A 27718-nucleotide genomic window follows, 5' to 3' on the forward strand; every position below is an offset into this window, starting at 1 on the left:
CGCCCACTTTCTCCTTCTCTTTATTTCATTTTTTTTGCAAAGGTACAAACGACTGTAAAACGGCCCGGCGGGCCTCAGGTGCGAATACACAATGTAGGAAATATAAATAGTCCCAAAAATGGCGTCCTTCAGTTCATAGGGCTCTACGCCATCGCCACACAGACCGACATTAAAGCGTTAAAAACCTTCCGGAAACTTTCAAACTGCATTTCAACCACGAGGCTCGAGTCCAGTCGCACGCAGCCGCCGCCAGGAGGAGGAGCACTTCCTGTTTCACCTTAAAGGGACAGTCCGTCAGTCTACCTGCTGAGAGTCGTGACGTTCAGACCCCGCCCCCTTCCAATGAAGCCACTCGTCATCAACATTTTTTCTAAAGAAACGACTTCATGAGGAAAAATGGTTTTTTTCCTCAAACGTGTAGAAAGTTGGAATTTTAGGCTACAGTTGCCCTACGGTAACCGCGGTAACCACAGTTGCTAGGGAAAATAAATAAATCTGCATTCTGCAGATGGCGCTGCATTCAAATCCTCGTGATCACGCGGCCGATGTTTTCCGAGCTGCATGGAAACCATGCCGGAAGTTGTAATAGTTCACCTTCAAAGTAAAAGCTTTGGCGTCACAGGCAACAAGATTTTAGCGCGTTTGCAGACAAGGTGCGTGTTCAGCGGGCGATCACAACAACAACGGGTGGTTACCAGGGCGTCAGTCTGCGTTAACAGGATATTTGTAATTTCATTATCTGAGAAAAGAATCAGCTGGTTAATCAAAACAAACTGGACATTGATTTTTCTAATCGATAAAAAGTTTTCAGGTTGTGAAATCTTGCTAGGTTTTGCGCTCGATTTGCCCGAAAACGCCACGACTTCACCGATCTGACCGTCCGGCTCTCACACAGATTTGTCTTAATGTTAAAGTGTTCCTTTGACGAACACAACATCGTGAAAAGAAGCTCCTCCCATCACGTGACGGAACTGAGCCGAAGGATCTGAGCCGAAGGATCTGAGCGCGATCAGAAAACTTTCAAAACAAAACGATGAGCCTGCGAGCCTGGCGTCCTGAGTGGGCCAACAGGAAATCTAAAGAGGTCGGGAAAGGTTTGACTCAAAGGCACCTGTTCAGGTACAGCGCTGGAGTCCGGAGGCACTCGCCACCTCATCTCACAGGAGAAGCTCAGTGTCACGCTGCATGCCTGTCAGCTCAGCTCAGCTTTTTATGGCGTCACAGGAACACCACGTGAAACCGCGCGAGACGGTTCACGTGTTGATTGGCGGACTAATTGCGTGGAGTTGCAGCGGAGGAGTTGCTGTGGACGAAAGGTTTCTAAGAGGAAGAGAAACCACAGCAACCAGAAACATTGGCGAAGAACAAAAGGACCCAAAGTGGCGCCCTGACGAACTCCACGCTGAAGTAGAATTTGCTCAAATGAGTAACTAAGAGAATAATTACAGGTGATGTGGTGATGTTCCTCAAGTCAGCGGCTAGACACAACAGAGGAGATCTCCCACACAGCTTCTCGAGGTCCAGCTGGATTGTGGGTAATGGAGGGGGCGGACTTAATAAGGCAGTTTATTTCCTGGTCACATGACTTGAAACAGTATTCAACAGCAGTTTGTTCCAGACGTCACTGCTGGACTCAACTACAGGGGTAGGCGTGGCCACAGCTTCGATAGCATAACCCAGGCCGCGTTTCACACCCTGTTTTAAACTGCATCAACGAGCAGCCGAGCACCAAAACAGACCAGCCTTTCAGCCAATCACAATCTGTCCAATCAGCCTTGGATCTGGTTTCTGATTGGCCTGATCTGGATGAGAGCAGTGGAGTGCTCCGCTAACGGAAGGGCGAGCTGAGGCGGGATGTCCTTTTCTAAAAATAATCGTAAAAGCAGAGCTGAGCGTTGAAAGGTGCCGTAAGGACTGAAGACCAGAATCAAACACCTCCGCTGGAGGACTGGGGGCGAGGGGGGGCGGCTGCGGTGGCTCCCTCCTCACTTCAGCAGAGCCTTGTAGAGTATCAGGGAGCGAGCCGTGGGCCGATCGTGCTCCATACAGAAGATTAAGTCCCTGAGGTTAACTCGTGTGATGCGCTGGCGGGGCTGCTGGCGGGAGGAGCCGGCCACGGAGGAGCCGGCGGCTGAGCCCGAGGACACCTGGAGAGGAGGAAGGAGAGAGGAAGCAGTGAGCAGGAAACAAACATGGAAGGAAAAAACATCCTGATGAGCTAAAGCTGCACTTGCTGTGCGACCTCTGACACACCGTTTGTCTCGCGGTCTTAAAAAGTGCCTGAAGCACAGCGACCTTTGACCTCCATGTTTGGTGCATTTAGAGATGCCGGGTCTATGCCGAGGCTCCGCCCCATGTCTGCACAAGCTCTCCCACGCTGCTTTAATCCCTCGCTGGGTCCAGACCTGCTGCCGGGCCACACCTGCGTGCGGAGGGCGCGCCGGCAGCCGGAGGTCAGGTGACTCCCAGCCCTGCAGCGATTAGTAAAAGTACTGAGCAGCTGCTGCTCCAACATGCCCGTCGCAGCAGTTCCAGTCACACGGTCTAAGGTGAGCCAATCATATTCAAGCATCCAAAACGAGAGAAACTGATGAAGCCCCCCCACGACCGAAAAGGCCCCAATAATCCAGAAAGGCCCTGAGCGATGGGTTCTCACAGAGCTGCAGGTATCTGCAGTCAGCTGATGGCGAACGTGATGGCGAGCTGCAGGCTGACCCGATTACCGAAGCCGACCAGGCTCATGTTGGCGAGGAATTCAGAGCGAGCTGCTCCTGAGGATGACGGATGCTCTTCCTCCCTCTGCTGGATGTTATATGAAGGAAGATGGACTTCCTGTTTCATTCAGAGCTGACAACGCCACAGTGACACCTGCGTGCACGCGTCTGCGACTCAGTCCTGTCAGCACATGTCACGGCGTCCGAGCGCTGCTCCCTCTCCGCTGGAAATTTCCAGCACAAAGAGATTTGTGTTGCCTCTTTCTAATCTGCCCTGGAGCTGCAGCAGTTTGCCCTTCAGCATCCACTGCAGGCCCGATCAGGCTTCAGCTGGGTCTGCCCGCCCCGGACCCGCCCCCACCACCTCAGGCTGTAGCCTGCTCTGAATGCACGCCTGCAGACGCCTTGTTTCACCAACAGGAAGCACAAACGCTTCCTTTCATTCGGCTTTGATCGCCTTCAGGCTCAGTTTGAACTCCTTTGTTTCTAACAGTGGGGCGCATTCGTGAGAACACCTGAGCAGGTGTCACGGCACAAACGCAGACTCTCCCAGCACCAACCACAGCTGCCCCGACACCGCCTCGCCCCACACGAATGCGACCTCTGTCCCTCAGCGGGCCGTCTAAGCTTGTACCATTAACACTGATGGTGTGTGAACTCACGCTCAGCGGGGGCTCAGGTAAAGGCTCCATCTACACCGACGCCCTGCGGGCTCGTGAACGCCCCTCAGGGTGACTACAGGAGCCACTGCGGTTCACTCTGCAGCGCTGCTGCCACACGGTAAGGTTTGAGCTTCTCATTGAGCTGACTCCTCTGAGCTCAGAGCGTCCACGAACACAAACGGCGTCTGATCCTAATGCAGGCTGAGCTCAGTGAGCTCGCGCCACACACTCCATCGCGTGGTCATTCCTCTCAACCTCCAATCAGGAGCTTCATTTCCTGAGAAAAGCACTGACAGCTGCAAACATCTGGAGCCCAACCCAGTTCATAAGCCAATAAGTTAACTCATTAGTCAAACGAGCATGGCGCCAGCACACCGTTACTAAAACATGAACACAGCAACTCCGACCGGAGTGCCTCGCCCCTGTTGCCCCGCCCCCACGCTTGCTGCCAGCTGCTCTGTATCTGCTAAACGAGCCCAGAAATGCTGGATTTCTCTGTAGGGGCTTGGCTTTGTCTGCGGCTGCTGGGGGGCCAGCCCCAGGCAGGACAGGATGGGCAGGGGGGCACCACCCACCCCCGCTGTCTCAGTTCATTTCAGAAATGAATGGCTGCCCCTGAGGGGAGGGGGAGGTGGCAGAGGGGGAAAGTCAGACCCTCACAGCCCCCAGGCACACACTGACCCCCTTCACTCAACTCTGCTCACATTCACAGCCTGAATTGAGGAGAGGGAGGGTCGTTATATACACGCGCGCTCTCTCGTGATTGGTCAGACACGCTGCAGGTTCTCCACTCTGTGCCATTAAAAGCGCAGCAGCAGAAGAAGTAAACCTACAGTTCCTCTGACGACCAGCGGAGGCAGCAGTGAGTCATCACCTATACGGGTGGATAAAGGTGGAGGTTGTTCAGTAATGTATTCAACTGGTCATGCAGGGGCTCTGAGCAGTAGCGCCCCATGATGCACAGCTGATTGGAAGAACAGCTGAGCTAGCAGCTGACATCATCACACATACACGATGATGATGATGATGATGATGATGATGTGGTTCCCTGCTGTGTTCTGTTTCTTACACCACCTCTGAGCTGGTGTCTTACCTCTGTGCCAGCTCCGCCCGGTGAGTCCAGCTTGCGTTTCTTGCGCGGGCCGATGGCGGCGAGCGCAGTGAGGTTGGCGTCTCTCTGTCGCATCTGAGCAAGCTCCTGCTGCTGCATCTGTGGGAACAATCAGAACATCAGGAATACTCACATGACTCAGTTTTTACACTTAATGAAGTCACAGACAGACAGGCGCACAGACAGACAGACAGGCGCACAGACAGACAGACAGGCGCACAGACAGACAGACGCACAGACAGACAGACAGGCGCACAGACAGACAGACAGGCGCACAGACAGACAGGCGCACAGACAGACAGGCGCACAGACAGACAGACAGGCGCACAGACAGACAGACAGACGCACAGACAGGCGTACAGACAGACAGGCGCACAGACAGACGCACAGACAGACAGGCGCACAGACAGACAGGCTCACAGACAGGCAGACAGGCGCACAGACAGACAGGCTCACAGACAGACGCACAGACAGACAGACAGGCGCACAGACAGACAGGCGCACAGACAGACGCACAGACAGACGCACAGACAGACAGGCGCACAGACAGACAGACAGACAGACAGACGCACAGACAGACAGGCGCACAGACAGACAGACAGACGCACAGACAGGCGCACAGACAGACAGGCGCACAGACAGGCCCACAGACAGACAGACGCACAGACAGGCGCACAGACAGACAGACAGGCCCACAGACAGACAGGCTCACAGACAGACAGGCGCACAGACAGGCCCACAGACAGACGCACAGACAGGCCCACAGACAGACAGACGCACAGACAGGCGCACAGACAGACAGGCGCACAGACAGACCCACAGACAGACGCACAGACAGGCGCACAGACAGACAGACAGGCCCACAGACAGGCGCGCGCACAGACAGACAGGCTCACAGACAGGCGCGCGCACAGACAGACAGGCGCACAGACAGACAGGCGCACAGACAGACAGGCGCACAGACAGACGCACAGACAGACAGGCGCACAGACAGGCCCACAGACAGACAGGCGCACAGACAGACAGGCGCACAGACAGACAGACAGGCCCACAGACAGACAGACAGGCCCACAGACAGACAGGCGCACAGACAGACAGGCGCACAGACAGGCCCACAGACAGACAGGCGCACAGACAGACAGACAGGCCCACAGACAGACAGACGCACAGACAGGCGCACAGACAGACAGGCGCACAGACAGACAGACAGGCGCACAGACAGACAGACAGACAGACAGACGCACAGACAGACAGACAGGCGCACAGACAGACAGACAGGCGCACAGACAGACAGACAGACAGACAGACGCACAGACAGACAGACGCACAGACAGGCGCGCGCACAGACAGACAGGCGCACAGACAGACGCACAGACAGACAGGCGCACAGACAGACAGGCGCACAGACAGACAGACGCACAGACAGACGCACAGACAGACAGGCGCACAGACAGACAGACAGGCGCACAGACAGACAGACAGGCGCACAGACAGACAGGCCCACAGACAGACAGACAGGCGCACAGACAGACAGACAGGCCCACAGAGAGACAGACAGGCGCACAGACAGACAGACGCACAGACAGACAGACGCACAGACAGACAGGCCCACAGACAGACAGGCCCACAGACAGACAGGCCCACAGACAGGCCCACAGACAGGCGCACAGAGAGACAGACAGGCGCACAGAGAGACAGACAGGCGCACAGACAGACAGACAGGCGCACAGACAGACAGACAGGCCCACAGACAGGCACACAGACAGACGCACAGACAGACAGGTGTACCTCTTTAGCCTTCTGCTTGAGTCGAGCCTGTTCAGGGTCTTCTTGTCTGGCACGACTCTGGAAGTAAAAACAGAGTAGATGCATTAATCTGCTCATCTTCACCTGTCAGACATCGGCCCACAGCTCAGACATTATTAAAGTTTGGGGTCAAGGGAGCAGGTAACCTCGGTAATCGACACAAAGAGAATCCTGGGTGATGTTGCAACAGCATCCACGGGTGGAAATGATCACCTGCCCCAGGCCACCGTGGCGGGTTTAGATTGAACTCCTGACCTGTTGGGGCAGCAATGCACCACGTTGCTGCTAGTCTGCTTTATGCAATTATGTGATCCCAGCATGTGATGTCGTCAGACTGCATGTCACCGATTGGCTGGTCAGTAGCATCACTCGGTTCGTTCATGAAAATTCAAACCGCCATTTTTGAAAAGAACTGGTTACAAACAACAACAACGGTGTGTTCCCCGAGCGAAAAGCCACAGAGCGAGCAGCAGGTATATCGGCTTTGAAGCGCTCGTGTCGCGCGATGTTCTGACATGTTGCTATGACGACGATCATGCAGGTTAGGTAGTAAAGCATTGTGATGGAAAACCAGTCGATCCAAGTCAAGCCGTGGCGATCCATGGTGAGCCGATCCGAGTACTAATGGAGAAGGCTCTGGAAGGAGGGAAACGGTAACTTCAGGCGTGTGGCGTTACAGTTCTGGAGTTAAGTGGGCGGGCGAAAACAAAAACGCTGGTGTCCAAGGAAGAACCCAAAGTTAGACAGCGGAAAACGGAAGAGAAAATGGCGAGGCATTGACGAGCTCGTTTTGATGAGAGCAGCCAGTCAGTGGTTTGTTCCAACTGTCGGCAGCACGACTAAAAAACTGTGAAATTATCAACCACAAATGGTCTAAATGAGGAGGAGGAAAGCATCCTTCGAGGAATCACAGCTGCGCGGGGTTACATCAGTCTAAGTACATGCGGGACGAGGACCTATATGTTCTCCCCATCTTTTACCTACAGTCTGTTCTTTCAAATCAGAGTGTCTAAGCTCAGGCGGGGACAGAAGCACGAGCTATTAGTGTGAGCTCATCAGTGATGAGCAGAGAGACGCCTGAGGGCACACAGCGAAGCAGAGATCGTTACAGAAACAACCTTTTCTCTGTCAGAGAGGACAGAAGATCCAGGACCGCAAACAGAGCTCCTCAGTTTGGACTTCCTGCAGCAAACACACCTGAAATCTAACCTGCGTGCACGCTGAGGGTTAGACTGCGAGCCGCCGCCTTCATCCAGACGGCTCACGCACTCATTTTAGAAACACGCCTGAGAGTGAAGGTGTGCTTTCACTGTGAGCTGTGATTAGTGGAAACTAGGGGTGGAGCTGAATTCGAATACGGTGTTCGGAAAGGCACGAATATCGCGTTTTTTACGAATAATTATTTCAAATAAATACTTTAAAAAATATTTGTATTCGGGAACAAGAAAAACTTTATATCAAAAAGCTGAGTTTCCTCATGAGACTGCAGCGCATGAGTGCACGAGCGAGTGACGTGTGGGCTGCTCCACAGCAACAGAGAGGCTCGGCTGAACTGCATCACTGGTTTTGTTGAATAGATTTTTGTTCTACCTTAACTGGTTTCCGGAGGCAGTTTATAAGTTTCGCGAGGATCTGAAGATTAATCAATTACGCTGCATTATTGACGTCTGCACAGGTGCTCTCGTGTTCGCTCTGTTTACGCAGCTGTTAGCGCGACATTTAGACCAGCGGTCCCCACCCCCGGCCATGCACCGGTACCTGTCCGTGAGCCTTTTGGTACCAGGCCGCGAGTGTTGAGGTTCAGGTGTGAAATTTACGGTTTTCAGGGTTTTATCGTTAATATTTATTGTTTTGATCGTTACCTCAGTTTCTCTGTCTTTTGCCGTGTGTTATCAATAAATTTTATTTGGTACCAGTACTGGTTTTATTTTGCTGCATTTATCCGCAACACCTTAAAGGCCGGTCCGTAAAAATATTGTCGGACATAAACCGGTCTGTGGCGCAAAAAAGGTTGGAGACTGGATTTGGACAACAGGCTGTTGACAGAGTAACGTTAAAGTTCGGTTTAAAAGGTTAAAACAACGCTTGTGTAGTTGTGTCGAATTGTATGCACTTGTGGGAGTTATACAGTGGGGCAAAAAAGTATTTAGTCAGCCACCGATTGTGCAAGTTCCCCCACCTAAAATGATGACAGAGGTCAGTAATTTGCACCAGAGGTACACTTCAACTGTGAGAGACAGAATGTGAAAAAAAAATCCATGAATCCACATGGTAGGATTTGTAAAGAATTTATTGGTAAATCAGGGTGGAAAATAAGTATTTGGTCAATAACAAAAATACAACTCAATACTTTGTAACATAACCTTTGTTGGCAATAACAGAGGTCAAACGTTTACTATAGGTCTTTACCAGGTTTGCACACACAGTAGCTGGTATTTTGGCCCATTCCTCCATGCAGATCTTCTCGAGAGCAGTGATGTTTTGGGGCTGTCGCCGAGCAACACGGACTTTCAACTCCCGCCACAGATTTTCTATGGGGTTGAGGTCTGGAGACTGGCTAGGCCACTCCAGGACTTTCAAATGCTTCTTACGGAGCCACTCCTTTGTTGCCCGGGCGGTGTGTTTTGGATCATTGTCATGTTGGAAGACCCAGCCTCGTTTCATCTTCAAAGTTCTCACTGATGGAAGGAGGTTTTGGCTCAAAATCTCACGATACATGGCCCCATTCATTCTGTCCTTAACACGGATCAGTGGTCCTGTCCCCTTGGCAGAAAAACAGCCCCATAGCATGATGTTTCCACCCCCATGCTTCACAGTAGGTATGGTGTTCTTGGGATGCAACTCAGTATTCTTCTTCCTCCAAACACGACGAGTTGAGTTTATACCAAAAAGTTCTACTTTGGTTTCATCTGACCACATGACATTCTCCCAATCCTCTGCTGTATCATCCATGTGCTCTCTGGCAAACTTCAGACGGGCCTGGACATGCACTGGCTTCAGCAGCGGAACACGTCTGGCACTGCGGGATTTGATTCCCTGCCGTTGTAGTGTGTTACTGATGGTGACCTTTGTTACTTTGGTCCCAGCTCTCTGCAGGTCATTCACCAGGTCCCCCCGTGTGGTTCTGGGATCTTTGCTCACCGTTCTCATGATCATTTTGACCCCACGGGATGAGATCTTGCGTGGAGCCCCAGATCGAGGGAGATTATCAGTGGTCTTGTATGTCTTCCATTTTCTGATGATTGCTCCCACAGTTGATTTTTTCACACCAAGCTGCTTGCCTATTGTAGATTCACTCTTCCCAGTCTGGTGCAGGTCTACAATACTTTTCCTGGTGTCCTTCGAAAGCTCTTTGGTCTTGGCCATGGCGGAGTTTGGAGTCTGACTGTTTGAGGCTGTGGACAGGTGTCTTTTATACAGATGATGAGTTCAAACAGGTGCCATTCATACAGGTAACGAGTGGGGGACAGAAAAGCTTCTTACAGAAGACGTTACAGGTCTGTGAGAGCCAGAGATTTTCCTTGTTTGAGGTGACCAAATACTTATTTTCCACCCTGATTTACCAATAAATTCTTTACAAATCCTACCATGTGAATTCATGGATTTTTTTTTCACATTCTGTCTCTCACAGTTGAAGTGTACCTCTGGTGCAAATTACTGACCTCTGTCATCATTTTAAGTGGGGGAACTTGCACAATCGGTGGCTGACTAAATACTTTTTTGCCCCACTGTATGTACGTTTATGTTAGTCTTTTACAGACAGCAAGACGTAGGCTATAGGCTAGTTAACCTTAGCAGAGGTTCCCGTTGTCCATTCACTACTTACTATAACATTAATTAGAAGTGTAATGCAAAAAAATGGATTTTTACTCGAATACAAATACTTCCCCCCCCTCAACAGATACAAATACCGGCTGCTTTGCACATCTCTAGTGGAAGCACTGATCACTAGGCAGGCCCATAAAAACACAATTTGATTTCACGTCCACGAAATTATAACCTTTAGAGAAACATGAGCTTTCTTGGTGAGTTTTTCCACACAAACATCACACGTGGAGTTCCACAGGGCTCAGATGTGGGTCCTCTGCTGGTGGACATTCACAGACACACACATCTATCCAACGTCTCCGTCATTGCAGCTCTTTATACGTTGGCTCTGATCTGACTTCGCTGCATGCAAGCTGTTTGTTTTTAAGAGTCTCGATGGACCAGCTTACTTAGCAGAACTTCTGAAACCATATAATCCTGCGGGCGCTGAGGTCCACCAACCAGCTGCTCCTGCAGATTTAACAGCCTTCCCATTGGCTCCTGATCTTTAGAACCTGTCTGGTCTCTCAGAAGCAGAAGCCCGGCCTTTTATACAATTGCAGTTTGATTTACTTGTTTCATTTTGTGTTTAGTTTAGTGATCGTTTCTACTTAGTGTATATTTGATATAACTTTGCATAAAATGTGTTACATCAGGACGGGGAACAGGAAGCTGGTCCTCTTCAAACTCAGCTTCTTTCAAAAACATTTCATTTTAAACTGAACTCTTCAGAAAGGTGAACGCAGAAACGTGTCCGTACCTTGGCGGCCTTCAGCAGCATCTCTCTCTCCTGCTCGTCTTTCCTCTGTTTCTCCAAACGCTCCAACTGCTCAAAGAAACGCAGCTGAGAGCGAACGTCCGACGTCTGCTCGTAGCGCTCTTCATCCTGATGGGGGGGGGGGAGGAGAGAAACGGGACATGTAAACCAGACTCCATTTAAATATCTGCTAATTTAACATCAGCCTGCGCAGCTCAACGGTAACAGCAGATCTACAGCGGAGTCGTCCAGAAACAGCCCGACGGCGGCTCGATCTAAACGCAGGTGAGGCACGCTGCGAGCGTTCTTACCTTCCCGCCGTCCGTGCGGTGCTGCGCGATGGCCGAAACCTTCTCCAGCAGGGTGCGCAGCCGGGACTGCGTGGCGTGGGAAACCAGGTTCACCACTTCTGGCGGGACCTCGCTGACGCCAAACTTCTTAGCTGAGGACGAGAAAACAGAGATCATCAGGACGGGACGCCGCTGCACGTCAGCAGGTGGTTTCTGCAGGTCGATCATCCCGGCTTCATTTCCTTTCTGAATTCGTCTTCATCAGCGCCTACAGTTCTCCTCCTGTCCTCGAACTAGTTTTAGACTCCTCCCTGCATCCTTCACTAAGAACAGCCGACAGAGGAGGAGGAGGTCCCGACTGACTCAGCTGACCTTTGAGGCTGAAGGTGAAACAGGCTTTCAGGCGTGATACCTGAGCAGGTACAGGAGAATCAGGAGACCCGCTGATTTGCTGAGTTTTCACACTGACCTGTGTCCAGGATGCGGCGGAGCAGCAGGCCGCTCGGCAGGAAGGCCTCGTCTTTACACGAGCGGATCTTTGTGCCCACGAGCTCCGAGCTGGTGGCGAGGATTCGGGCGTTCTCCTCATTGAGATTGACGCCAGCCATCGAAGCCACGTCGTTGATGTCGTCGTCATCTCTGCGGGTTAAGAAAAGGAAAGCGGGAAGGTTAGGGATGTCGAGGCTGAGGAAGAACGTGTCAGAGCTCAGGTCCACACTGCGAATGAAGCACAGCAGCGTTCCCCAATCTCATTGGCCCAAAGATGAAGTCACTTCCTGTTTTTTTAAACGCACACACTTATTTTTTATTGCAGTGTATTAAAATATGTTCCTCTCACACCTACACTCAGCTTTGCTCGCTGTGGGCACACACTGCCCCCTGCTGCCTCATCTGTGAACTACGCTTCCAACAGGAAGTGGTGACTAGTCTTTTTTTTCTGTTGGAGCCTTCGCCGGGTCAGAGTAACACTCCGGCTCATCGCAACCCCTCTGACCCAAATCAGGAACCAGTCAGAGCCAGAGACGCTGGACAGTCACTTCCTGCTGTCACAGGTCACGCGTGCTTCATCATCGTGACCTGTGCTCACAGAGGCCCAACCTTAAGAACGCTAACCTTCTCCAGACTGATCCGACACGGTCAGGTGTTCTCAGCTCATGTTTTTAAATGAATGTCACTTGTGTCGTTTCAGGTGAGGCGACCCTCGACCGTCCTCAGTAAAGCCGACCTGTGTGACTGAAACAGCTGTTCTGCACTTCCTGTTTTGATGCTTGTTTTTTGGCGCTCCGGGGCCTCCGTATCTCTGTTCGACCTCCGGGACTAGTGTATCCATCGTTCCGTGTCCATTGTTAGTTTACAGGTGTCACAGAAACTTTTTACTTTTTAAATAACGTTTTGCTCACCTGAACGTCCCGCCCCCTGGATCGCTCAGCTTCTTCTGATTGGCCTGAGCTGCAAGGTTCACAGGGCTTTTGCTGATGATGGTTGTGGGTCCTCTCACCTGCAGCGTAGCTGAAAAGGGAAAAAAGCATGCTTATTAAAAAAATAAAAAAGCTCCTCCCACCAGCTGTGAAACAGGCCTGATAACCCTGCGGTCTGCTGCCACCTGGTGGTGGCGCTTGCTGCTTTTTTTTAACCTTTAAAACAGCCGATTTATTTAAAACTGAGCAGCTTAAGCTGCGGGAGGCTCCGCCCCTTAAAACAAAAGTGACTCTCCAGGTGCGCCGAGCAGCTCGACAAACTCACCCTGAGGTCTGAAGACAATCGGCGCCCGAGCCTGCACGGTCTGCACTCCAGGTCTGCACACAGGCTGCAGGAGAGCATCATGACATCATCATTACATCATCATCACAGAGGGCTGAGCCTCAGACTTCCTCTGAGGGGTCAGCGTTCACTTGTTTGTTGACGGCGAGTGGCGTGCTCACGGTTACCCGCAGCGCTCCGGTGAGGACGTTAGAGTCCGAATAAACGAGTCTGACGCAGGTTTGCAGCTGGAGCGTTTTTCCAAATTAAAACATCCAAAATATTTTCATATTTACAAGGTCAAAGGTTACAAAAGTCTTTTTGTTGACCTGTAACCTGACGATTCTTACCAGAGCCGCCGTGCCGATGGGTGCGTTCAGACGGACGGTGCCGCCGGCCGGGTTGACGGGCAGCCGCGGCCTGATGGTGGCGGCGGTGACTGAGCCAGGGGTGGCCGGAGGCGTGACCACGGCGCCGGGGGGTGCAGTCATCAGAGACTGCTGGCTGTTGAGCAGCGTCTGCCGCAGAGCGGGGAGGCTTTTCTGTGGAGACACACACGCTTAACACCTGCAGTAACACCTGCAGTATTCGCAGTACTACAGCCGTACCTTGAGGAAGGGGATGAGGTAGGGTTGTGGCGAGGACTTCAGCTCGGCCTGCAGCCGAGTGGTGAACTCCTCGGGCTCGATTTTGGCGTCCTGAAAACATGAAGACGGCATCGTACGATCACATGACCCCATAGGTCCAATCAGGCGGCAGTGAGCAGGAGGAGGAGCTACTTACGAGCAGGTCCTGCACCAGGGCTTTCACGTTCTTCGAGGTATCCGGCGAGGGCGAGTTGTGGGACGCCAGCTTGATGAGCGTGGCGAGGAAGTTCTTGCATTTCTTTACGTTTTCCTGCATTTCCTGTTGAGGACGACAGAGGGTCAGAGACAGGAAGTGCCTCCATCACAGCAGCCCAAACCTGCCGGATACACCTGAACCCACCTGGGACACCACGGTGACTCTGGTGGCGGGCGAGGCTGCGGGCGCTGGTGTGCCGGTCATGGGGGTGGACGGCACACCGGCAGGTTTGGCGACAGGCGTCCCCCCCGTCGTGATCACCGTCGGCGTCTTCTGGGGGGTCGTCATCTTCACCGATACCGGCGTGATGCTGGGCGCCACTGCGAGCGCCTTCTGTAAAGCAACAGAAAACAGACAAGTCACATGACCACCATCAGGCTGACCTCATGTGACACACGCCGCCGCGTTTGCTCTAAATAAAGACCTGGTGTGAAGATGGCGGTCTGATAAGTTTTAAAAGTTTAGAGCTCAGGTGTGGAAGGTGAGGCGGGGTCTAACACGTCTGTCGCCTTCATCACAGGCTAGCGACCACCAGTGTTGGGAAGGTTACTTTTAAAATGTATTCCATTACAGAATACATGCCCCAAAATGTATTCTGTAACTTATTCCGTTACATTACTCAATGACAGTAACGTATTCTGAATACTTTGGATTACTTAATATATTATCGTGCTTTTTACAACAACGTGAATGTACTATTGCTGTGTGATTTATTACTATTACTGAAGGTCCGCGACTCCGAACTGTAGTAAAGGGACCTCTGACTAATACGGCGGGGTCCCTGTCGGCTCGTAGCTGAAAAATAGCTTTACTTTGTTGTGTGGGTCAACTTTGCTAGCAGAGACAGAGAGAGGCGTTGAAAGACTGCTCCAACGGAACTTATTGTTTCGGAGGAAAACACGAACACGGTGTACAGTCGAGTCTTAACAGCTTACTTACAACTGGGCTCGTCAGGCACTCTTCTTGGCTGCAGTGGTTATTATTATATTTACATGCTTCCAGCTCCCGTTTTTCCTCGATGACAACTCGTACCTTTCCACTCGCCTTTTTCTCCCTCCTCGCTCACAGACACATAACGTGTATGGCAGTCCATTCTCCCTGCAGCACGGACTACACTGCCCATGATGCTACATTCTTTAGAGCTATGCTTGTACCATTCTGCCTGTTAGCTTAGCACAACAACGAAAAGGCCTCTCTCACCCAGGAAACACACAGTCGCAGAGAGAGAGAGCGTCGCCCTGTAACCATGGCAACTGTAACGCTGCCGCCTGGAACAACAGAACGTAGCTGTCAAACAAACCCAAACAGTCCTGACAAAATGAAACAGGAAAGTACCGCAGTGTAATCCATTTATTTCAACAAAGTAACTGTATTCTGAATACCACCTTTTTAAACGGTAACTGTAACGGAATACAGTTACTCATATTTTGTATTTGAAATACGTAACGGCGGTACATGTATTCCGTTACTCCCCAACACTGGCGACCACACAGTTTGACCCACAGCCGTGTGGTACCTGTGGGTACCTGTTACTACAACCTGATTAGTAACAGGTACAACCCCACGCACGCTGAGGCGGTACTAACTGTTAATGGAGCGTTAGAGACTGGTGGAAAAGAGGCTTAAAATAACCATCAGGTGTCACATGACGTGCTGCCAGCAGGAAACACACCTGCACTGCGGCAGTCGTGGAGGGAGGCTGAATCATTCTGGTCTGAGTAGGTGTGGCCAGGCGGACGGTCTGAGGGGTGCCCGGTGCCTGCCGACAGCAGGGAGGAGGGGAAAAAACAAACCGCACCATCAGGTAACATCAGTTCCACCAATCACAAACAAGCACTACAGAAGGACTTCCTTTTTAATTCATTAAAGCCCCTCCCCAGAGCTTTAAAAGGGGAGGGGCTTGACTTCTAACATAAGATAAACTTTATTAATCCCTCGGGTGGGTTCCTCTGGGAGATTCGGTTTCCAATAGCAACACCGACAGAAGTTACAGAACGTGAGCAGAAGATTATCTATACACACATATGTAAAGAAAATATACGAAAGGGATAAAAAGAATAAATAGAATAAGAATACAAGGGCATTGAAGTCTATTGCACCGCTGACTGTTAACAAAAAGTATTGCACAGTGAAGTGAAGAGGCTCTACAGCTTAGCTGTTCCCCCTCCTTTGGCCTCCTTTGGCCTCCTTTGGCCTCCTTTGGCCTCCTTTGGCCTCTGTTCTGGCTGCAGCAGTAAATAAACTGAAAAGTAGGGCTGGGTATCGATTCCGATTCACGAGGTCCCGATTTGATCGATTCGAATCAGGGAAATTTTGTCTCAGACAGTCAGAAATATAATTCTGATCATTTATCAGCACATATTCATATTTTTACAGCTTGTCAGACTTTATCAGAGGTGTGAGCATCACAGCAGAGGCCTTTGTGTCAAAGTAAGTGAGCAACACACAAACACATGAAGGAGATTTTCCTGTTCTGGCGTTTTATAGCAGACAACCTTAAAATATTCTGCAGTCGATCAAACACAGAAGAAAACCATGAATCAACATATAAACATGACCTGATGCTGCTGAAGTGAAGCAAAGTTACAGGATTAGAGACACAGCATTTTAAAAAGTTTACATTTGTTCAGTATTGAACAGCAGAAATTACGCTTCCTTGTCAGAGGTCAGTTAAATTAAATCAAATAAAGCACAGCGGCCGACAGCGCTGTGAACAACGGGTGACTGGTGCACAATAATGCAGAAAACAGATTTATAGAGGGGAAACTGTTCTTGAAGTACAGAGAGAGAGCTGTGCAGGAAGTGTGACTTTCTCGTGGTGGAAGCAAAACATCCAAAGTCAGAGTGAGTCCATGACGATGTTTATGTGATGCGGAGTTTGGATCTGCAGCTGGTTCAGTGAAGTTTGGTTGGAGAGACAAAACTACCGCTTCAGAATCGAGCCCAAAAAAGGACGTAAACACAAAGGGCGGACCCCCCGACGCATCAGAATCTGTGAGCTGTCGGCTTTCTCACCTGATGGCACGTACACGGGCACGCCGTTGGGGCTAAACGCCGACAGCTGACTGATTCTGATGCGTCGGGGGGTCCGCCCTTTGTGTTTACGTCTCTGTGCAGAATCGTGTTCCTGCTCGCATTTACTGTTTTAGCTGTTTGGTGGTTGTAGAAATGTTGTGAGGTTTAACCTGAGATTCTGGCGTTTCGGGCAAAATCAATATATTTAAAAATCGATTCAGGATTTGAATGAATCGATATCGCCTCATTCAAGCTAGAATTGATTATTGATTATTGAAACCCACCCCTACTGAAGAACTTGCCTGTGATTGGTCAAGCTCATCAGATTGGGAGTATGACAGTGAAACAAAAATTAAATGTGAAGTAAAAAACTCTCGCACCTGCATTGTGTGGGCGGAGCTTACCGTGGGGGCAGTGCTCACCCGGATGGTGGTGGCGGCCGTCGGCGTGGCGGGTCTCTGCGTGATGCTCGTCACCGCCTGGCTCTGCTGCGTCTTGGCCTGAGCCTGAGCGAGGACCTGCTGGGGGACCATGACCAGCTGACCCGTCTCAGTCCGGACCAGAACCATACCTGCAGGGGGAGGAGGAGGGGGCAGGTCAGGACATTTACTGTAAACTGAGCACTTACTACGCCTGAACGCAACACCTGACTCTTCACTTCCTGTCTCAGCTCTCACCTTTGACCAACCCACACAATCAATCGTTCTCAACAATCTGCTGAATATGGTCACGTGACCCCGAGGAGCTGGAGACTCGAGCTAGTCCACTGATCAGAATCCTTTATTGATCACTGCTGTGGTCGCTGTGGCTCACACAGCAGGAGCAGGAACTCAAACAGAGCCAACCTCAGTCTGACAATCAGATTATTGATTTAACATTCACACAACAAAAACCTCAAAGCTGCAACTATGAAACGTTCAGATTAGTCGATTAATCAGTCATAAACTGATCAGCAGCTGATCACTTCATCGATAGCCTTCCATCAGAGGCTGCCAGCTCTCAGCAGATCAGTTACTGAACAGAATCAGGTCCTCCTCAAAGGGACGATCGATCACTGATCGGCTCACAGATCAGCTGGGAGACTGTGGGTCACCTGGTGTGTGTGTGTGTGTGTGTGTGTGTGTGTGTGTGTGTGTGTGTGTGTGTGTGTGTCCTCACCTTGGGGCATGGTGAAGCCCTGGGGCAGCTGGATGGTGGTCTGCTGCTGGGGCCGGACAGCCAGCGAGGGTTGCGAAGTAGCGACCCGGGTGGTGGCGGCCACCAGCCCGGGTCTCTGCTGCGGGATGGAGGTGGCCACCACGGCCGGTCCGGGCGGCCTCACCACGGCCACGGCGGGCTGGGACACCCCGTTGACTGCGGGTTTAGCCCCGGGGGAGGGTGACGTGCTGGTCCCGGTCTGAGGGTGGCTGATGGGGGCCTGGACCGGGGAGGGGGTGCCGGTCAGTATGACCGAGCTTCCGGTGGCGGGCTGGCTGGGCACGAGCACCTTGGCGTGCATGAGAGGGTTGTTGTGGTTCACGACCTGAGAGGCGGAGGCGGCGGGGGCTGCCGGCGGGCCGCCCTGCGGGTCGAGCCCGTTCTGGGCCGCCGGGCTCGGGAGCCTCTGCAGGACCGCGGAGGGGGAGCCCCCGGAGTGCTGAGGTACGGGGAAGCCGGGCTGTGAAGTCGCGGGGCCGGCCCCGGCGGTCGCAGGAACACCGGGAGAGCTCACCAACTTGGCGGCTCCGGTACCGCCGTTCACGCTCTGCAGTCCGGGCGGAGAGCTCCTGACCGCCTCCGCAGCGCTCGGACCCGGGACCGCAGCCCGGGGGAAGCTAGCGCCGGCGGCCGGAGCGCCGAGAGGTCCCGGTCCCGGAGAACCGGCGGGCGGAGGCGGTCCGACCGCGGCCAGGCTGGCTCCCGCGGGCCCGGCGGAGGTAGACGAGGGCAGCGGTGCGGCGGACGGCGGCTCGCTTGCGGCGGGCTCCGGGGTCAGCACCGCTCCGGGATGTCCTTGTTGCGGCTGCTCCGCGGACTCCGCTCCGCGCACTTTCCCTGAGAAGTGGCCCGCGGCCGACGGAGCCGCGTCTCGTTTCCCGGCGGAAAACGGAGGCGCGGGAGGCTTTCGGTCGCCTAGCTGAGATTCCAGAGAACCGACCAGGTCGCTCACCGCCTTCTCGTCCACCTCATTGAAGAGCATGTCCTCCAGTGGGTCGGAGGCTCCCGCCATCTTTGATGCTGGACCGTTGTGCAAATCGTATTTTAGAATGTACGCATGCGCCGAGGATCCGGCTCGCTTCCGAGCATAGAGATAGGAGAGGCAGATTTTCCATTAGAGCCGCAGCTCTTTGTGTACAGGTGAGTTCGCAGGTGAGGGCAGAGTCCAGCCACTCAAAACTTTATTTGAACACAGGTTCCGTTCCGTTCAATTCAGCCAACGAGGACAAAGAGGCTTCGTATATAACCCGTAAAAACAAAAGTGGAGTAAAAGAAAACAAAAGGATCCAGGAGAAACCTGATCAGATTCTATCTATCAATCAGATTTCTCAATAATCTGGTCAATAAATCCTGCTGATTTTATTCCACACATGTTTACATCTGTGAACTGTCACAATCCACCACTTCAACAGAGCCACACGGTCCTTCCTGCTTCCAGCTCTAAAGCTTCCGTTTTTTAGAGGTGGGCGAGGAGCTTCGGAGGCAGCTGAGATAGTTCGGGAGGATATTTCCTAGAGGTTAAAGACATCTGACCTGGGAAGAGCTCCCAGGAGAAGGTGGAAACTGACCAGGCTTCAGACAAACATTGGATGGTGAATAAATAAAAGAATATTAATAAAGAATCAAGAAAACAAAACTGACCCTTTAATTAAACGTGTTGTTTGGTATGGTGCTATGGTAGAGTAGTTCTATTGTTCCATACGAGGGCCAGCAGCTGCCGTCTCTTCTATCATCCTCAGATCTACAGCTGACGAAGCCGTGAAATATCGCGATGCTGGGTAGTATCGTTAGCCCCCGCGCTCAGAGCCTCAGATGGAGGAGCAGGTAGCCATGTTGTAGCCGCGGAGCGCAGTAGAGTCAACACACACAGACCCCCCGAAGGATCGTTTCTGTTTCGCGTGTACTTCACACAAGGCGCCTGTCCGTTTCTCTGCTAGAAGCTCCCAGTCACGGACAGCACCATGAGCGGCGGGACCCCCTACCTCGGCAGCAAGATCAGCCTGATCTCCAAGGCCGAGATCCGCTACGAAGGCATCCTCTACACCATCGACACCGAGAACTCGACAGTGGCGCTGGCTAAAGGTAGCACTGCCGCGTGAGTGGAGGGCTCGCGGCTATGCTCTTGCTCGGTTTAAGCTTTGTTTGTGTTGCTGAGTTGCGGCTGCGCGGGCGTAAACAACGGTGATTAGCAGTTTTAGCCGAGCTTAGCACGCTAAACTAAACCCATTGGCTAACACTATCATGCTAACATTCGTCACAAAAAGCGTGTTCTGCCGAGCTAGCATGAAACTGCACCGACTTATTCGGGTTCAAGCGGATAAAGGGAGGCTAAACTGCTGTGACGGCTCACACCAGCTCTCTGTGCGCAGATAGAGTAACAGGTGATTCACCTAACCGGCTAACGCTAGCCAGTAGAGGAAGCCGACACCATGCTCGTTTCCGGTCAGCCTCACCTGCTCGCCGCACTCTCTGACGTCACTGAGTGCACGTCACAGACCGGTGCAGGCGGAGCCGGGACAAGTAGTATAGTGGATCGCGTGGTTTTGTGGTGCTATGTCCAAGCGTTATGTTGTGCGAGTGAAGCACGGTGTCACGTGACCTGTGACAGAGCAGGAACAAAAAAAAACAAAACAACACACACCAGAGTGAGGGCTGTATGTATATGTGTTTCCTTAGATTTCCCAGAGCCCTCTGCAGGTATTCCGGGTGATCTGAGAGGAGATGTGTCCGGTCTCCTCCCAGCTCAGACCACAGCTCCTCTGACCGCCATTAGGTGCCTGACGATCAATAACTAGGTCACCCAATGCTCTCCTCTCTGTAGTAGGGGCATCACCTAGACTACTGTTCTGCTCTAATTAGCATTTGGTGCTCCATTAGGGTGAATTTAAGAGGGGTGGTTTGAACCCTGTTTCCCCTTTGACCTGTGATTCTAGCAGCACTTTGTTTCCTCCTCTGACAGTTCGTTCGTTCGGCACTGAAGACCGGCCCACCGACCGGCCAATTCCGCCTCGGGATGACACGTTTGAGTACATCATCTTCAGAGGCAGCGACATCAAGGACCTGACCGTGTGCGAGCCACCCAAACCCACCTGCTCGCTGCCCCAGGACCCTGCCATCGTCCAGGTACGCCCGTCCTGAGGAGGCAAGGTCGTGTTTGGCCTGTGGGCTGTCTGATTGGACTTGGCCCCTCTGACCTGAGGGTCCTGACCGATCCACTTCCAGTCTATCTTATGTTGAAATATTATTTCCACCACTTCCTGTAAGCTGAGCTATGTGTGAGAGAGCTTTATTTTAATCTGTCCCCTCTGCTATCACAGGACCTTTACTGTGAAAGGGACAAATTAGGCTTCCTGTTTCAGTTTTCTGCGAGAAATGAAACGAGGAGCTGATGTGACCTTTAACCTTTCTTCCTCCTCCTGCAGTCATCTATGAGCTCCAGCTCCTCGTCCGCCACGGCGCCAACCCCATTCCAGTCAGCCGGTTCCTACGGCCTCTTCAGCCGAGCTCCGGTCCCCGCCTACAGCCAGTTCAACAGCAGCCCGTTGGTGTCGCCGCAGCTTGGTGCTGCAGGTAAGCAGGGGGGGTGGGGTTCTCGCCGGGCATGAAATCCAAGGGTTGAGGGTAGATCAGGGCGATATGGCCAAAAATATTTATCACGGTATATATTTGAAAATTTGCGATAACGATATAACTGACGATATAATTGATGCGAGACAAAATACAACTCCACAACATTACTCGCGCAAAAAGACAACCTTCCATTTATTTTCACTTAAACAAGAAGCTGGTTTTTATGTACATTAAAGCTTTATAAAAATGTAACGGTGCAAATGCAAATTCCTTGCTGAAAGTTTAACCAAAAGGCATTTCCAGTAGAAATGGGCTGACATATCCTGAGCATAACCATGTATAATATCCACTGAAGTTAAAAAGAGGTGCTTTGCAACATTAAACTGCAGTGTGCAGTACGCATTTTTCGGACCATAAGGTGCACGGGATTATAAGGCACATTAAGCGAAACAAAGCAGTCAGATAAATCAAACTTTATTAAACTCATTCTTCTTGCTTCCTCCACTTCTGTACCATTGATTCATTAATGTTGAATTCTCTGGCAGCTGCTCTATTCCCATGTTGTTGCAGTGTATTAATGACTAACCTCGTATTGTGGATGGATTATCTCAGTTGTTCTCCTGACTGAAGTTTGGTCCGTTTACAGCATCCTGCCATGCGATTGCATTTGTCTCTAACCATGAAGAACCTTCACGTTAACTTTTATAAGTGGAAAAGTGTTAGTGTTCATCCTCCAGCTTCACTGTTTATGTTATGCTAACATAGCTGTGTCGCTAGCGATCACGTAGCACATCATTATATACCAGCTAGCCCAACTTCAGTAACCCTACAAACGTCACTGCTGTTTAGTTTCCTGTCTTCATTTATGTTGGAAGTGATAGCAGAGCTGTACGTTTGAATTTTTTCAGAAATCTCTCAGTCAGAACATGCAATATCATGTTTAGGTAACTAGCAAAACTAGCGAGCTAACTTCCGCTAGCTTCCTGCTAACTTCTAACTCCGTTAAATGTAATAACTTTTGTTTTCATGGATGCCTGGAAGTTAAACTTCATAGTTACACCTGGTAAAGCAGCAATGCTGATCGTTTTATTAAAGATGAAAGAATTTAGACAGTCTTTAACTCTCAGTGATGCTGCAGTGTTGTTTGACCTGAAGCATACGGAGTTTAGGACCCAGATTACTCCCAGATTTAAGAGCATCTTAGTCCGACAAATACGACAATAACAACGGCCGCTTGCATGTTCTGCAAAAAAATGTGCTTTGTTGTGTATCTGACGGACAAACACCAAACCAGTTCCACATCACTGAAGTTGCACCATTTTTACGAACCAGTTCCACATCACTGAAGTTGCACCATTTTTACAAACCAATTCTGGTTCATCTGTTTCACTCAACAATCGGCCATGTGCGTATGAAAACAAAGGCACTGCGCATGCGCGTTTTACTCCCATTCTATCGCGATATTTCATTTTCCTATCGTTGCCTAACATTATACCGGTATTACCGTGAACGGTATAATATGGCCCAGCCCTAGTTGAGGGTCTGTCTGTGACCCTTGTGCCACATAACTCATGCCACAGGAAGCGAGCAGGGGTGGTTTGTGGCGTTGGCGTGACTGAGCCATCAAGGCCTTCATTTCCTGCTCCACATGACCTCCACGCGGTCCAGAGGATTAAAAGTCAGCTGCGATGTTGAAGCTGCCGCTCGCAGCGCGTTGTGTCTGCTCGCCAGTTGTTATAAGAAATCCCGATTGCAGCAGAGACGCAGCGAGAATTTCGCCTTTACTGTTACTGCAAATGTTTGTTTCACGTGATCGTGTCATGGACCCATCGCAGTTCGCCTTTTAATGTTTTTGCTTTATTGTGCAATCTTTACTTTGTGTTAAATGACTTCAAAGGTCAGCACAAATTCCTGCGCTGCTTCATCACCGTGTGATGCTGAAGAGTTGTATGAGTCACTTCCTGTCCTCCTGCAGTGCTGAAGCAGGAAGTGAGGAACACCTACACGCCCTGCTCAGTTTCTCTGATATGAGTTTCTCTCGGCGTGATCATTGATGATCGAGTAGCGCCGCACTAACTGTGACCTTTCCCCGGTTCTGCAGGTCGAACCAGCCCAGGTAACCTGGACCCTCTGAGGAAGAGTCCGGTCCTGGATCAGGCAGCCAGCGCCGCCCCCTCAGCCACCACCACTACTGCACCGGCTCCTGGCCTGGGACGCCGAAGCCCCGCCCATGGCCGCACAGCCTCCTCAGGACAGAGCAGCCAGAAGGCGCAGCACTCGCAGGAGAGCGTGGACACGAGGAGAGGTGAGGCTGTAGATGCGGCGTCGGCACCACACATACCGCTCTGTGTTTACAGTATGAGCCAATCGGAGCGTGACGTCCATCCTCACGGTGTCCTATCAGGTAACTGGAAGTCAGTTGAGTGTCACCTGACTTCCTGTTACCTGCATGTGTGATTGCTAACATGTGACATTACCTCGAAGTGCTGCGAGGTCGTCTGTCATCGTGGATGTGCCTCAGTTCACGTCCTCGTGTCTCCTCCTCTAGTTACCACGGTAACTAATGTCCTCCTCGTCCTCCCTCTATTCTTCAGCTGCCGCGGGTGCTCCGTCTAACAGACGCGGCAGAGGAGGCGGTCACCGCGGCAGAGGACGCTTCAATGTGCGCCGGGACGGCCCAATGAAGTTCGAGAAGGACTTTGACTTCGAGAGCGCCAACGCGCAGTTCAACAAGGAGGAGCTGGAGCGCGAGTTCCAGAGCAAGCTGAAGCTCCGAGGTGAGGTCACCGACGGTGGGCCGAAATGCAGCGTTAAGCGTAACGTTCGTCTGAGCGTGTCCCGTTTCTGTTGTTCGCCTCGCAGACGAGAAGGCACTCAACGGCGAGGATAAAGGCGACTCTGGCGTGGAGACTCAGAATAGCGAGAGCAACGCCGACGACGAGTGCGACCCGCTCGGGCCCAACTGCTACTACGACAAGTCCAAGTCGTTCTTCGACAACATCTCCTGCGATGACACGAGGTACGAGTGCTGTCAGTGTGGGCGTGGCTTCTGTACACTGAAGGGGGCGCGGTCACTAACAATGGAAATGTTTTCTGTCCGGCAGGAAGACGAGCGAGCGGTCCGGAGGGTCGGGGTTCCCGAGGTGAGTCGCTTTAACCATAGCCCCGACCACTTCCTGTGTGTAGCGTGCCGCATCTCTCGCTCACCGCCGCTTGTTTCTCTTGCAGGGAGCGGAGGCAAACGTGGGCGGAGGAGCGGCGGATGAACGCTGAAACCTTCGGCATCCCTCTGCGTCAGAGCCGAGGTCGCCAGGGCTACCGTGGCCGCGGCAGCACAGGTTATCGCGGTGGGCGGGGTCGCCCGGCCAGCCGGGGCTCCTTTGGGCCACCGCAGGGAGGCGGTGGCGGCTACAGGGGAGGATACAGAGGAAACCAGGCCGGCCGGGAGTTCGCCGACCTGTCGGCGTACCGGGTGAGGTCACGTTATTGTGTTTTAACTTCGAGACAGTGAAGGCTCAGGGGGCGGGGTTAGAGGGCTCCTGTCAGACCAACACATGACTTGAGGAAGTAGGAGCTGGAGTTCCGCCCCGTCCTTCTGACCTTAAAGTCCGTCGCCTCTCGGTGCTAACGTTGGCGTTTGTTCCTGTTTTTCTTGCAGAAGGACGACAAAGTGGCGTCGTAGTAACGGTGGGAGGAGTCGTCGGCACAGAGGCGGAGCTTCTTCAGAGGAAGACGAGTAGTTGTTGCTGTTTTGTTGAAAATAATGAAGTTGTGTATTTGTCACCAGCACCGGTGTCGATGCTTGATGCAGCGTAACCTTCCATGTCTGTCAGCGGCAGCGGCGAGAAATCCTCGCAGGCAGCAGCGAGGCGTTTCTGTCATGCCGTCTGTGACGACTTGTCCGACCAATGCCTGCTGACGTAGCTTTACGGGCACTTACTTTCCTCTAACTTCATCGTCAAAATGGCTGCCCGCTCGCTCTCACCTTTTGTAATGTGTATTTTTCTACTGCTGCGTAGACTTCCTGCGTTCTTCTTCGTTGCCGACCCGCTCGCCCTCACGCGTCGTGACCCGCTGTTTCTTTCCCGCGTTTCCTTTGGTTGTGGAATAGGGTTTGGTGTTTTCTCCCTCGGTGTCGCGGTCTCACGTTAGCGTAGCCGCCGACGTGCACACGTCACTGGCGTTTCTTTTTCTTTTTTTCTTCCCGGGTCACACACTAACCGAAAGGTCAAAGTTCACCTTTCTGTCGCCACTTTGTTTTTCCTCATAGTTTGTTTCAGTTGGAGGTGCTGCGGGAAGTACGGAGGACGTTTAATGCTTAAATTAATCCGTTCCCACAGATTCATTAGAATTCCATACTTTCCATATGGAAGGTTTAAAATGCCACCGTTTAGAAAATAACTTGTAGATGGTTCACTTCATGTTCCTTGAGCGTGTTCAGTGATAGTTCAGGAACTAAGATGTCAAATAAACTTTATAAAGAGTGATAAATGAAACCTGCAGCAACAGGAAGTGCTAGAAATATTTTAATTCTGACACATTAAAAACAAATGAACTAAATCAGGCGTGATATTCGATGTTTGCTGTCAGCTGTGAGAGTCCTAAAGACACGTACAGATGATTGAAATCACACTGACACATTAAAAGCGTCTGCAGACAAAACTGAAGCTTTTTCTTGATTTAGGCATTTAAAGTCTTCCGTAGTAGAGTGCGTTTTGCACTTTCCTCATCGTTAACTCGTTCGTACACTAAATAACTCTGCGTTACGGTTACCCTAACGCGTGAGCCGTAGCCGCTGCAGGAAGTGATGTCAAGTAGAACAAGCACGAGCTCGCTGTAGCATCGTAGGTTAGCAATATTCAAACTCTTGGCGGGTTCTTACTAACGTGAGTCCTGACTCCGCCCCCTCACAGCCAGGCACGTGCAGTGTGACCTCAGGATGCGTTCAGGGTTTCCTTGGCGGTGAACGCATCCTCTCAGTTTGATTCTCGCTGCTGTGATTGACAACAGGTCGATGCCCCCGCCGTCCAATCACAGAGAGACTTGAACAGGAAGCGAGAGATTTTGGACTCGATGTGTCACAGGACTTGATTTAAAGGCCAGTACGGAAGCTCATCAGGGCCAGTAAAGGTGCAGAGTAATGGCTGGATGGACTGGAGTTTATATTTGGCCGTGATGGGCCTCCGTAGGTGTTGGAGCTGCACTTTGACACGTGTTTAAAAATCAAACTTGTTGAAAATAATTGTGTTTTTAATGATGACACGAGCAAAATAAATTGAAGTCACTGATTGTGTCCGCCTGCTCATTGTGTCTGCTGGAGGTCAGAGGTCATCGTCAACACTTTGGTGTAAAGGTGATTGATCTGTGTCGCGGGGTTACAGGCTGGTGCGGGGTCATCGCGAGCCGCCACAGGTGCTCCAGGTCATCGGTGCGCGCCGCTGCTCGGCGCTCATCGGGGTCTTCGCCTGCTCTTGCCTCAGCATTCCCTCAGGTAAGCTGCGTCTCCACCCGGGTCTGATGATAATTCCAGGTCTTTGAGTGCAGAGACGCGTGGACAGGTTTTCCACGCTGAGCCCAGGTCGTCGAGTCAGGTGTGTTCTTCTAAAAGCTGCAGCAGCTCAGACTGAACGTGAAACGAACGCAGAGCGGCGCCTGAACCGCTCTGATGGTGCGTTTGAAGCGATCGATCCTCTCTGTGGCTGGACTGAAAGGAGCACAGAGGCACTAATCACAGCAGCACAGGAACGAGCTCTGAGCACAGATCCATGGAGGCCGGGGTCTATCACAGCAGGCAAGACCCCAGGCTGCGTAACGATGAGACAATCCAGCACATAACAGCAGGGTGCACGATGCTAGCAGGCAGGGCGTACATGGAACGCCATAACCAAGTGGCCGGCATTATTTTACATATAGTTGGGGTATTTTCACTGTAAGAATATTCAACACTGATATCAATACATCAAAAAAATGTCTGTGCAAAATCGGTTTAAAAACAAACAACTTTGGGACACTGTGGCTGTGATTTGAATCGGGGAATAAGCCGTGACGTGACCAGTGTTGTACCGAGGCAGGTATCACCGACAGAACGTGTTCCCCTGTGTCGCGAGCATTCACTGGGCACGGCGTGAGGATCCAGTTTACTCCGCCCCCATCACAGACATTAGACATGGAAGGAGTGATGTTTTAGTGTTGTGAAAAATGAGTGT

At 51.6% G+C, this 27718-nt stretch overlaps 2 protein-coding genes across 5 annotated transcripts; one reads left to right on the forward strand and one right to left on the reverse strand.

Moving 5' to 3' along the window:
- Positions 1-3: 3 nt before the first annotated feature.
- Positions 4-19700, reverse strand: LOC146706815 (transcription initiation factor TFIID subunit 4-like). Of its 4 annotated transcripts, none has more exons than XM_085465055.1 (15): positions 17904-19700; positions 17168-17316; positions 15403-15489; positions 13875-14063; positions 13671-13793; positions 13496-13585; positions 13238-13429; positions 12891-12954; positions 12548-12656; positions 11617-11786; positions 11169-11299; positions 10861-10986; positions 6276-6332; positions 4470-4586; positions 4-2147 (listed from the first exon to the last, which is right to left on the reverse strand). In XM_085465055.1, the coding sequence occupies exons 1-15, from the start codon at positions 18952-18954 to the stop codon at positions 1986-1988; spliced, it is 2817 nt and encodes a 938-aa protein (XP_085321181.1). In that variant the 5' UTR covers positions 18955-19700; the 3' UTR covers positions 4-1985. The 4 variants fall into 4 exon arrangements, with proteins under 4 accessions (XP_085321181.1, XP_085321180.1, XP_085321183.1 ...); XM_085465054.1 differs by having other exon boundaries at positions 17150-17316; XM_085465057.1 differs by lacking the exon at positions 15403-15489.
- A 195-nt stretch (positions 19701-19895) lies between these two features.
- Positions 19896-26801, forward strand: lsm14aa (LSM14A mRNA processing body assembly factor a). The gene is made up of 9 exons (XM_085465058.1): positions 19896-20024; positions 20902-21065; positions 21365-21512; positions 23614-23817; positions 24107-24289; positions 24375-24531; positions 24617-24655; positions 24741-24984; positions 25171-26801. The coding sequence occupies exons 1-9, from the start codon at positions 19904-19906 to the stop codon at positions 25192-25194; spliced, it is 1284 nt and encodes a 427-aa protein (XP_085321184.1). The 5' UTR covers positions 19896-19903; the 3' UTR covers positions 25195-26801.
- Positions 26802-27718: the final 917 nt, after the last annotated feature.

Source organism: Copadichromis virginalis, linkage group LG7 (assembly GCF_057382275.1).
Source record: "Copadichromis virginalis isolate Kocher_CV1m ecotype Utaka linkage group LG7, C_Virginalis_male_GT1.1, whole genome shotgun sequence".
Classification (NCBI taxonomy): domain Eukaryota; kingdom Metazoa; phylum Chordata; class Actinopteri; order Cichliformes; family Cichlidae; genus Copadichromis; species Copadichromis virginalis.